The following is an 11,555-nucleotide window of genomic DNA, read 5'->3' as shown; positions in this document are numbered from 1 at the left end:
CAATCCATCCCAATAGATGACTTTGCACACCTAATATTGATTCACCTGTGAAGGCTTAGAGGTACCAGGTTTCAAGAGCAAGCTAAACAGTGAGTAGCTTTTTTCATAATGCTGCTTCAGAGGCTTGCACCCTGACCAGAGTACAGTTCTCTGAAGAAAAAAAAAAGACTATGTCTTGTGGTCACATTTGGATACTGAACATTGTGCAAAATATTGTGACTCAGCAGCTTCAGTACAAAAGCATCTGTATAAAACTTCCATCTTAAAACAATAGTGGTGAAACCACAGCGCTATACCAGTGCCAAAAAATTGGATTTGTGAATGGTTTGTAAGGCAGGGGATAAATTAATCTGCTTCCTCAGCAACTTCCACTTTAGTACGCTGGAGTGGAAATGAAATATGCACATGTAATGACAGTGAATAGTAGACTGACCGAATGTGTACAAACTGAGACATACTGTAGAAATGACAGTTTTTTTTCTTATTGAGACGTCTCAGGCTGTTTATCATCTGTTTTGTTTTAAGAATGTAGCCTACTTGTTGTTGTTTACACAACAAGAAAAGGACAGATTTGGAGGTGTTGTTATTTATCGGTTATTATGCAATGGTTTTACCAGTCAGGCCCACTTGAGATCAAACTGGGCTGTATGCGTGGAAAAAATAATGAGCAACAAAAACACACCTTAACTCCTTTTTCCCTGTGTGGAGCTACTTTTTTGCCACATGTATCAGACCTATTATTATATTTACTAGTTATTACAAAATGTTTAATACTTATTTACTCCGTCCACATAAGGAACAAAAGGCACCTGAGTAAATCCCAGTTCAATCCACTTCTTAAAAAACAGAAGAAACTGAGCTTAATATATTATTATTTCATGAATGCATTAAATACATTTAAAATATTTTAAAGCATTAAGAATTTATATCTGTTTTTAATTAAGGGAACAAGCACTTTGTGAATCTGCCAAGCAAAAACAGTTTAAGGTAGTTATTATATCACTCCAGATTGCTCTTTGGACTGTCCACTCATCCCCGCATGAGGGTAATGAGGCTCACTGTTAGAGTAAATGGACAACTTACAGTTTGCATGTGGTTGCATCACATGTAGCAACAGGGCCCAAACAGGCAGACTCTGACTCTTGCACTATGGCCCTTCATCAAAGCAAAAGAGTCTGGTTTGTGATCTTATCAAAGGCACTTTGACCCCTTACAACATCCATCACGAGTAGGGTACACCAGTCCCTATAACTGACCCTTGCTTATACCATCAGTGTCAAACCAAACTGAGACATAGCTGATAAACAAACTCAGAGCATTCGTTATAGTTAGTTAATATTTAGATAACAGTAATGCAATTAGGATTATTTTTAATCAGGCATTATATGCATTCAGTAAGCTTGAATGCTTCTTAGGTGTGCTGCACCGATCCTCACCACCAGATGGCAGTACAATGCAGCGCATTCAGTTACTATAAGCACTACCTTCCAAACGTAAGGTAATCAAGGGAGGACTAGTTTTATTAAGAAGTCAACTAGAGCCAAACAACAAGCGCCTAATTTAGCTTTAACTATAGCTTGGGTAACAGCAAAGAACATAATAATCATCATAATAATAATAATAATAATAATAATAATAATAACGGATATGATTTGTTATGAAATTATATGCGCAACCCAAATATTTATCTTTTAAAAAAAAAAACGTAATTAACTAATCTAATTTCGTTTAATTTAATTATTAAAAAAAAAAAGAAAAACAGTTGGAAAAGCTACTGTAACATATACCGTGGTAAAACGTCTAATGAGTCCTTTTAAAGATAATAACTGTTATGAAAGAGAGATGCTATCAGGTATGAGCAAAACATCATGTGACCACTGTATGAATCTCACAGTTGTTTGTTGTTGGGGTCACCAGCTCAGAAATCAAATAAGCACTGCCCCCTCTCCAACACGCACGTGCGCGCATGCACGGCCACACACATTTTAAAGGAATTAACTTCATTTTCAGGGCAGGCGGCACCTATCAAGTTAAAAGTCTTGTCTGCGAGGGGTGTTTGCAATGCCACGTCCTTTTTTCGGTTACTGATTTTATTGAACATGTGACTGAATTAGAAGCTCACATGGCTGCGGTGGCTGTATGATCCGCTTTAGTTTTTTAAAGTCCGGTGATCGGTAGCTCCCCTCGGCAGCGACCATCCAGAGCAGAGGACCGCTGAAAAACACAGCGCCTACCCGGACAAATCATGGCGAACAGCGGGCAGAAAGTTGTGCTGATCACCGGCTGCTCCTCCGGCATCGGGTTACGAATCGCCGTCACGCTGGCCAAAGATGAAAAGAAGCGTTACCATGGTAAATGCGCTTTCTTCTACATTGTTTTCTTTGATCGGACCTATTAGTAGCAAGCCTATAATAGCCTAGTGTGGTTCGCTTGAAAACCTATTCCGTGTTTACTTTTCCCTGCAACGCTCTGCTGTTGCACCAACCCTCCTTTACGCACAAAGTTCGGTTGAGTTTCATGCGCAACTCTCCGTCTTAACGCAAAGAAGTGATTTGGTGTGGTGGCCACTGGAATAGCTAAACCTAGTGATATCGGATCCATATCCTTTTGTAAAGAGTGGGACTCAGTCGCCCCATTTGGTTTAACAATTATCATCTGAAAGCGCAGTTTCCAGGGTAGGGCTCTGCAAGGATGCCGCTTTCCAGGCGGAATCATAAAAGGAGTCTTGTCAGTTCTCTTTCAAGTGACTTCTCCAGCACAAAGCCCCCTTTTATCGCAGTGAATTGTAGACCGCCTGCTCCGGTTTAGTGCCGTGTCTAATGTGCCTATAGTTCCCTCACTGGAGCGAGTGTTGAAAGGGGGACAAAGTTTGAGACCTGTACAAGCGAGGGTTCACTCTAAAGCAAGGGCCTTGTTTGAAGTCTTCATTGGTGCACAGTGGAGTTAGGGTGTCCCACTTTGACATTGTTGGTCTGTGCGTCTCCTCTCCTGCTTCCCAGCCATCATTAATGTCACTCCAGGAATGGAAGATCCAAAACCTTTCTGTGTCATGGAGCTTCAGACGGAATTACATTCACCCACCTTCCCACCCCCACAGCCCCTGTTGGTAAGAGTTGGCCCTCAAGACCCCCTCCCCTTGTTGTTAGATGTGACTCTATGGAGTTTAATTGGCTGTGGGCCTACAGTCAGTGAGCTCACAGTGAAACCTATGATTTTAGTGTAAAATAGTAAACTCAAGTTAGCCAAGCTGCTCTGTTTTGCCACTGTAGCCATCAAGGGGGCATCGGGATCTGATGGGATTTATAACTGTGAAATAGATGAGCAAAGAAAAAGTGATTAACAGCTCCCATAACACTGGTTTAAGCAGATTTTTTTTTCACAATGTGACCTGATTTCACTAATGCCACCTGTGAGCAATGAAGCTGTCCTGCTCTTTTCTCAGGGTCTTTAGGAAATCCAACAGAGATTAAATATTGCATTGTGCATAAAGTAATAATTAGTCGCAGTAGCATGCACCAAACTCGAGAGAAACTCCCCCCGAAAGACTCCTCTGTGTGCGCAATGCAATGTGGTTCATTTAAGAATGTTTAAGCAGCCCAAGAGTAATTCCTGCAGGAGCCAGAAGAACAATGGAACTCTTGTTCACTTCTCAACCAACACATAAATATCTTTGTTGCTTCATGGACACACAGTTCTCGAATCATAAGATTAGACTTAATTATGAGACCCCATTAAGTATGTACTTACAAAGACAAGTTGCATTACACGAACAAAGCAACATTCTCAAAAAATGCACTTAGTTTCATTATTAGACATCGTGAAATGTTACATCAGTAACACTGCAAGGCAATGCAAACCTCCCACAGCACAGCAAACCCTCTTTTAATCTTACTTATCCAACCTTGTCTCTGTTCTGACAAGAATCAGGTGAGGGTTTGCCTTTATCTGCCAAGGGCAACAGGTAGATTCAGATGAATGTGCGAGGAAGAGGTTGTTTACTCCCACAGATTGCTATTGTGCAACAGCACTGTCTCTCTTTTCTCTGCTAGATAATGTCAGTCAGCAAAGTGTTAGCACAGCACACAACATGGAGGAAGCCAAGTTAACACTGAGCTGATAGCTGCTGTCACTGTCCATGATAGATTCCTGTGCTGTATGTGGGTTAATGCAGCCCAGTGTGTAAAGTTCAGAGGAAATCAATTCTATGTTGTGTAAACTGACTGGCGTGGTCATTACTGGGAACTCTGACCCGCACGTCTGACTCTGTCACAACTCCGTGTTTGGCTGTGTTCGTGTTAAGGAAGTCGTTAAGTGGTGCCTCATAGATCAGAGGTTTCCTGTGCGTCACCTCATCATTGGGACAATGGGTTAAGAGTTGTTGGGTTTTTTGACAACAGAAAGTAATGATTCGTGATTTTAAAAACAAATGGACAAAAATTGACTCCAACAAAAATTTATCTCGATACTGATCATTTGGAGCGCTCTGGTTCCAAGTTTGGCTACTGTGCAACTCTAACGAACCATTTTCCAATATTTTGTAAAGTCTGAAGCCACATTATACAAGTAAAATAATATTTTCCACTTCTCCATCTCTCTCTATCAGTCATTGCCACCATGCGGGACCTGAAGAAGAAGGACAAACTGGTGGAGGCAGCAGGAGATGCATATGGCAAGACCTTGATGCTGCTTCCACTAGACGTGTGCAGCGACGAGTCAGTCAAGCAGTGCATCAACAATGTCAAGGACCGCCATATTGATATCCTGAGTGAGTGGAACACACCTGGAACTAGGCCTTCTTTGACACCTTCCCCAGCTTTGAATGCACATGATCTTTCCACTGTATGTGGAAGAACATATGTGTGTGCATGTATTTTGTTTCTTTTATTATTTATTTCTGAACAGTTGATAACTAGTTTTAGTATAATGCATAATGTATTACATGACCCTGATCAGGCCTACCTGGCACAGGCCTAGTGACCCTATTGGCCTTCACCTGCAAAATCTAAGTTGAAGAGACACATACTGACCAGGTAGAGACTCAAAATAACCCCAAAGAGACACAAAACAACTACAAAGAGACACAAAACGACTACAAAGTGACACAAAGAGACACAAAACAACTACAAAGTGACACAAAATGACTACAAAGTGACACAAATCGACTACAAAGAGACACAAAACAACCACAAAGTGACACAAAACGACTACAAAGTGACACAAAGAGAAACAAAACAACTACGAAGTGACACAAAACAACTACAAAGTGACACAGAACGACTACAAAGTGATGCAGAGAGACACAAAGAGACTACAAAGTGACACAGAGACACAAAATGACTACACAGTGACACAAATTGACTGCAAAGTGATGCAAAGAGACACAAAACGACTACAAAGTGACAAAGAGACTACAAAATGACACAAAGAGACACAAAATGACTACAAAGTGACACAAAGAGACTACAGAGTGACACGAAGAGACACAAAATGACTACAAAGTGACACAAAGAGACTACAGAGTGACACAAAGAGACACAAAGCGACTACAAAGTGACACATAACGACTACAAAGTGACACAAAGAGACTACAAAGTGATGCAAAGAGACACAAAACGACTACAAAGTGACACAAAGAGACTACATAGTGACACAAAGAGACACAAAATGACTGCAAAGTGACACAAGACAACTACAAAGTGATGCAAAGAGACACAAAATGACTACAAAGTGACACAAAACGACTACAAAGTGACGCAAAGAGACACAAAATGATTTCAAAGTGACACAAAGAGACACAAAGCGACTACAAAGTGACACATAACGACTACAAAGTGACACAAAGAGACTACAAAGTGATGCAAAGAGACACAAAACGACTACAAAGTGACACAAAGAGACTACATAGTGACACAAAGAGACACAAAATGACTGCAAAGTGACACAAGACAACTACAAAGTGATGCAAAGAGACACAAAATGACTACAAAGTGACACAAAGAGACACAAAATGATTTCAAAGTGATGCAAAGAGACACAAAACGACTACAAAGTGACACAAAGAGACTACATAGTGACACAAAGAGACACAAAATGACTGCAAAGTGACACAAGACAACTACAAAGTGATGCAAAGAGACACAAAATGACTACAAAGTGACACAAAATGACTACAAAATGACTACAAAGTGACGCAAAGAGACACAAAATGATTTCAAAGTGACACAAAGAGACACAAAACAACTACAAAGTAACACTAAAAGACACAAAATGACTACAAACTGACACAAAATACAAAATGACTACAAACTGACACAAAAACATACAAAACGACTACACAGAGATGCAAAACAGCTGCAAAAAACACAGACTCAAAATGACTATGAAAAGGGGGCAAACAACCACAAAGACTGACAAAATGACCACAAAGAGACACAAAATTACCACATACTTGCAAAGCAACTACAAACAGATGCAAAATGACCACACGGAGACTACAAAGAGAGACAGTGTAACTACAGTATAGGGCAAATCAACCAGAGACACAACACTAAGAGACACAGAATGACCTTAAAGACACACAAAACCACGGAGAGATGCGTTATGTCTACAAAGAGGCTAAACAACAATACAGTCTGTGTGATTGTGGAGCCTACGTCAGGTCCTTGCCCAGGGGCCCATTGCCTTATAATCCACCCATGGACCTTACTCAGTTTCTTATAGTGATTCCCAAATAGACAGAACACTAACCCTGACCCTTCCAGTGACAGTCGCACGTTTTTAACATCAACAGTAATGTCATACTTTTATGAGAGAGACTAAAAGTACACATCTATCAGCTCTGTCAGTAGGAGTAAAAGCAAACAGTCACAGTACAGTGTCATTTCTGAGATAATATCACGACTTTAGGACAAAGTTTTTGAAGCAACTGAAATGTTTTTGGTGGTCAGTCTCATGTAGCACTTTCCTCCGTGGTTTAGCAGTTGACATAAAGAGTAGGTGGGGGGAGGAGATTGGAAGAGTCTTGAAATTCCAGTGGGCAGATAGATTCTGTACCAAAACAGAAAGGACCGCCACACTGATATCCTGAGTGTGTAAAATATAGCTTGAGCTGAGTCTGCAGCTCTGTCTGCCCATGCCACTTTCTATTGCTTGTTCCTTAAAGCTAAACCAAAGCAGACAATGTATTTTGAAACCCAGAAATCCCAGCAGTATATTAGTAGTTGGGACCTTGGTGTGGATCAATCACTCCATCAATCACTAAAACCTTATAAAAAGTGATATTATGGAAATTTGGTTAATTGAATGTTGCTAGTTTAGTTACTTGTGAATAGGTGACTCTTATCAGTTCTTTGTGTTTAAATCTTTAGTCTGGATAAAGGCTCTATTTATAAACCTGCCTCCATCTCACTCTAAATCCAAGTTACATCCCTCTTCACCTAATAACTCAAGACCCAGAGGCCCTTCAACATGGACTGCTGTTACATCACACCTCTGTGTTATTGTCACACACTGACATCTGGTGGCAATATCCAGTAGTATCATCTGCAAACACGGGTTCTAACAATACAGCTATACGTCATATTAAATCAACAATATCTAAACTGTTTCTCTAGTGGCAGTCTTGGAAATATAAGCCATGTGTCATCTCTGTGTCTGTGTGTTTCCTGTCAGTCAACAATGCAGGTGTGGGCCTGCTGGGACCCCTGGAGAGCATCAGCATCGAGGAGATGAAAAGAGTATTTGAGACCAACTTCTTTGGCGTCGTTCGCATGATCAAGGAAGTGATGCCAGACATGAAAAAGAGGCGCTCCGGACACATCTTGGTCATGAGCAGTGTTATGGGGCTTCAGGGTATGATCTGTGAGGATTTAACAATGCAAAAAAAATCTGTAATCCAATTAAATCTGATCCATGAACACAGGCGAAGATACTTACAACTCTAAACAACTGTAAGAAAAATACTTGTTTTTAAGACTTTTGTAGACAGAATAATTCAGAAATTGTAAACTAGCTAATGAAACTGCAGCATCACACTGTCATAAAAGTGCTATTGATATAATGCTGACATATTTAGCTTGTCTAAAGCTCGGCTGAAAAGCAGGATAATTCAACTGTAAATGTCTGCAAGCTGCAAGATTTCATTTTTTTTGGACAGACCAGTAGAAATCTGACATCTTGAGAATCTGTGTAATAATATTGAGCTGTAAATCATGCAATGTGTTCTGTGCTTTAGGATCTATTAAATCAGAAATCAGTTTATAATACCATGCAAACCAATTTCAGTAACTTACCAAACTTGAAACATTATATCACAGAAGCACTTTTTGAATGCTGAATGAAAACACTGTAGCTGGTTTTATTTGTTGTACTCATTGTTGTAGTTTTTATTAGGTTTTCTTTTAAAGAACACAGATAAATAAAGGTGTTACACATATGCCATCTGGACACAAAACTCACACTTGTAAATCATAAACGTATCCAAAAAACACATAAATTAAGAAGAAATAAAAATGAAAATATGCTTACACACATCTAATTTTAATTTACTACTTGATGTAATAGAACATCATTCAAATTTGATTGGTCAAAACATTCAGGCACAATTGCCAGTCTGTGTCCTCGGCAGCCTGGATGTCAATATTTGATGTTTTTCTTTTATGTATATATTAAAATTCTGAAACTTGATTTGTGAACATAAAAATATATGTTCATATTCAGCTTTTGAAATTGCAAATGATGAAATATCAGATTTCATTTCAAAGAGGTGAGAATAAAATGCATTTAGATACATGGTTTTCAAAGTAAAATATTCCAGTGCTTTGAATCCAGTGGTGTTTTAATCAATATTAAGTATTCAGTGGCTTTAAAATTCAAATGCTTATGTCTCTTACTTGCTTTCATAGAGTGCCAAATGGGTGGAGTTTACCAGAACAAGTTAAAGACTGTCTGAGAAGTTGATAACGCTTGTATTGTTCAATGTGATCAATATCTGTTACTTGGTTGATTTCAATATCTTAGGCCTTTATGTGTAAATGATGTTTAATTCACATCTGCTTTTAACTGAGTACTGTGATATTTGATAACACAATGAAGTGACGCTGTGCTTTATCTCTCTCTTTTGTTGGTTCAGGAGTGGTGTTCAATGATGTTTACACTGCCTCTAAGTTTGCCATGGAAGGTTTCTGTGAGAGTATGGCCGTGCAACTGATGAAGTTCAATATCCGGTAGATTACCCTCTTTCCTTTGTTCTTCCTCCACGTTTGTCTTTGCTTTGTACCACACATACTCCCTCACTGACCTTTTCCACACCTGACTCCCCGCACAGGTTGTCCATGATTGAGCCTGGCCCAGTGCACACTGAGTTTGAGACAAAGATGATGGAGGATGTGGCCAAGATGGAGTATCCAGGAGTAGACGCCGACACAGTTCGTTATTTTAAAGACGTTTACCTGCCATCATCCATGGATATATTTGAAGCCATGGGCCAGACGCCAGAGGACATAGCCAAAGTAAGGGAATAGAATCAATTTTGTGTGTGTCTGATCCCTAACTGGTACAAACAGTGAGTCACCCTACAAAGCAATGACTTCCTGTTGTTTCTTATCTCTCCAGTGCACTAAAAAGGTTATTGAGTCAAGCAGCCCTCGCTTCAGGAATCTGACCAACAGCCTCTACACTCCCATCGTGGCCTTAAAATACGCAGATGAGACTGGTGGCCTGTCTGTCAACACCTTCTACAACCTACTATTCAATTTCGGTCCTCTCATGCACATCACCATGAGCATCCTCAAGTGCCTGACGTGCAGCTGCCTGCGCAGACGCACCATCTCACCTAACTGAAGAGGGCGTCCAATCCTGCCCTTAACTCTCCCAGTTTGTTGAACCCCACCCAGTTCCTACTGCCTTTTTCCTGAGGTTTTGGGCCTAAGCAGGTAGTCTAGAGCCAGTAACCCCGAAGAGAGGAGGTGCCTTTTAGTTCAAAGACACTACCATGATAAGCTTTGCCAGACAACATGCACAGTTGCACAAGTTTGTCTCAGAGATGTTGAATGCAGGATGACCTCATGTACTCACATGTAAACACAGACAACACACACATTGGATTATTGTACATACATACTATAAAGCTAAGGCCTCACCTTAGCCAGATATAGCTCGGTTATATAGAGGTTAGATGTCTATATCGTTTTAATGAGAACTTACAGACAGGACATGAGATACGAGCCCCATGGACAGAAATCAAAGCACAAACTCAGTTACACAGAGAGACAATTAAAATATAGAGAAATTATAATGCTATAACTTGTAGCCTAGATGATTATACACTCAGGCTCACCAGAGTTATAACATGTATGACAGAGACAGAAAGAATATATCTGCTTTATTGTGATGTGCCCTTAATTTCATGTTTGCCTGAGCATAGTGTTCTCATGGTCATAACTGCTGTTAAATCATATTTTTAATCTTTTGATAAACTGAATGTTTTTCAAGGTTTGTGAAGGGGTGGGTCAGATATTTTTAATCTAGCATCTTGATTTAAAAATAAACAGAATTCTGATTTACTCTTATGAGTTTTTTTTAATGACATCAATAAGAAAATGTGACCACTTTGCATAATATGTGTTCTTGATACTACTGTAAAAGTTCTGCAAGGGGTTTTCTCTCTGTCTGCAAGACTCTTTTGGCATCAAGAGGGGGCAGTATTTTACTGTTTTTTTCCCCTGTCCACCAACCTGTAGATTACACAGGCTCATCGGTGAGCAGAGCTCGAGCTGGAGTATAAAGGAATTTGGCCTTGTTGGCCTGAGAGGCGCAATATAATTGAGTAGTTAAAATCTCGCATAGCCTACACTGGCCATCGTGTTCCTTATTAACATATTTGTTTCATACAATGGATTTGTAATATCACATGCTTCATAATGCAGTAGATCAGTATCATTTAATCAGATCCACAATCAAAACATAACTGTAATCACACATTCCATGACCAAAAAGGAGCAGAAAGAAGAAAAAAAATCTTATTTTGCCTGCCCCTGTATCTGTCAATTACAGTTACTTACTATAACAACCAAGAAAAAGAAGCCATACACAATAACTGACCATGAACTAGTGTGATAGATTACCTGACAACTTCATATATTCTTTCTTTATACATTTTCTTGAACTGAAAAAAAATTCATACAACCTTTTAAATTATTCTGTGGAGAATTCCACAGTTTGACACCACGTACACATCTGCTTGAAAGTAGTCTGTGCACATTGATGCTTGAAGTGAAATTTCCTTACATGGTCCTGATAGTCAGCATAAATCCATACTGATAATTTGGGATGGTTAATTTGAAAAGACAGATATTTCTTAGTGGTCGGCACTGAACAAATGTTTCATGTAAAAAAAATGCATCTCGGCCAACAGAGATTTTAAGCTGTCTCATTCAGGTGAGGACACATGGTGCCTCTTGCAGAGCACAGACTTGTTTTTGCATATGCATCTGTGTGTTTCTGTCTGTGCACATACGCAAACACATTAGCATGTGTTTGCATGCATGCGTGTGTGT

The 11,555-nt window shown here is 39.6% G+C and overlaps 1 protein-coding gene across 1 annotated transcript; it reads left to right on the top strand.

Annotated features, from left to right (window-relative positions):
- Window positions 1-1,970: 1,970 nt before the first annotated feature.
- rdh8a (retinol dehydrogenase 8a) lies at window positions 1,971-10,562 on the top strand. Its single transcript, XM_050069132.1, has 6 exons — window positions 1,971-2,351; window positions 4,604-4,765; window positions 7,672-7,851; window positions 9,131-9,224; window positions 9,326-9,509; window positions 9,613-10,562. Exons 1-6 carry the CDS (start codon window positions 2,246-2,248, stop codon window positions 9,838-9,840), a joined length of 954 nt encoding a protein of 317 aa, XP_049925089.1. The 5' UTR covers window positions 1,971-2,245; the 3' UTR covers window positions 9,841-10,562.
- Window positions 10,563-11,555: the final 993 nt, after the last annotated feature.

This window comes from Epinephelus moara, chromosome 18 (genome assembly GCF_006386435.1).
Source record: "Epinephelus moara isolate mb chromosome 18, YSFRI_EMoa_1.0, whole genome shotgun sequence".
Lineage (NCBI taxonomy): Eukaryota > Metazoa > Chordata > Actinopteri > Perciformes > Serranidae > Epinephelus > Epinephelus moara.
The sequence above is the reverse complement of the archived record's forward strand: the minus strand, read 5'-3'. Positions and strand labels throughout refer to the sequence as shown.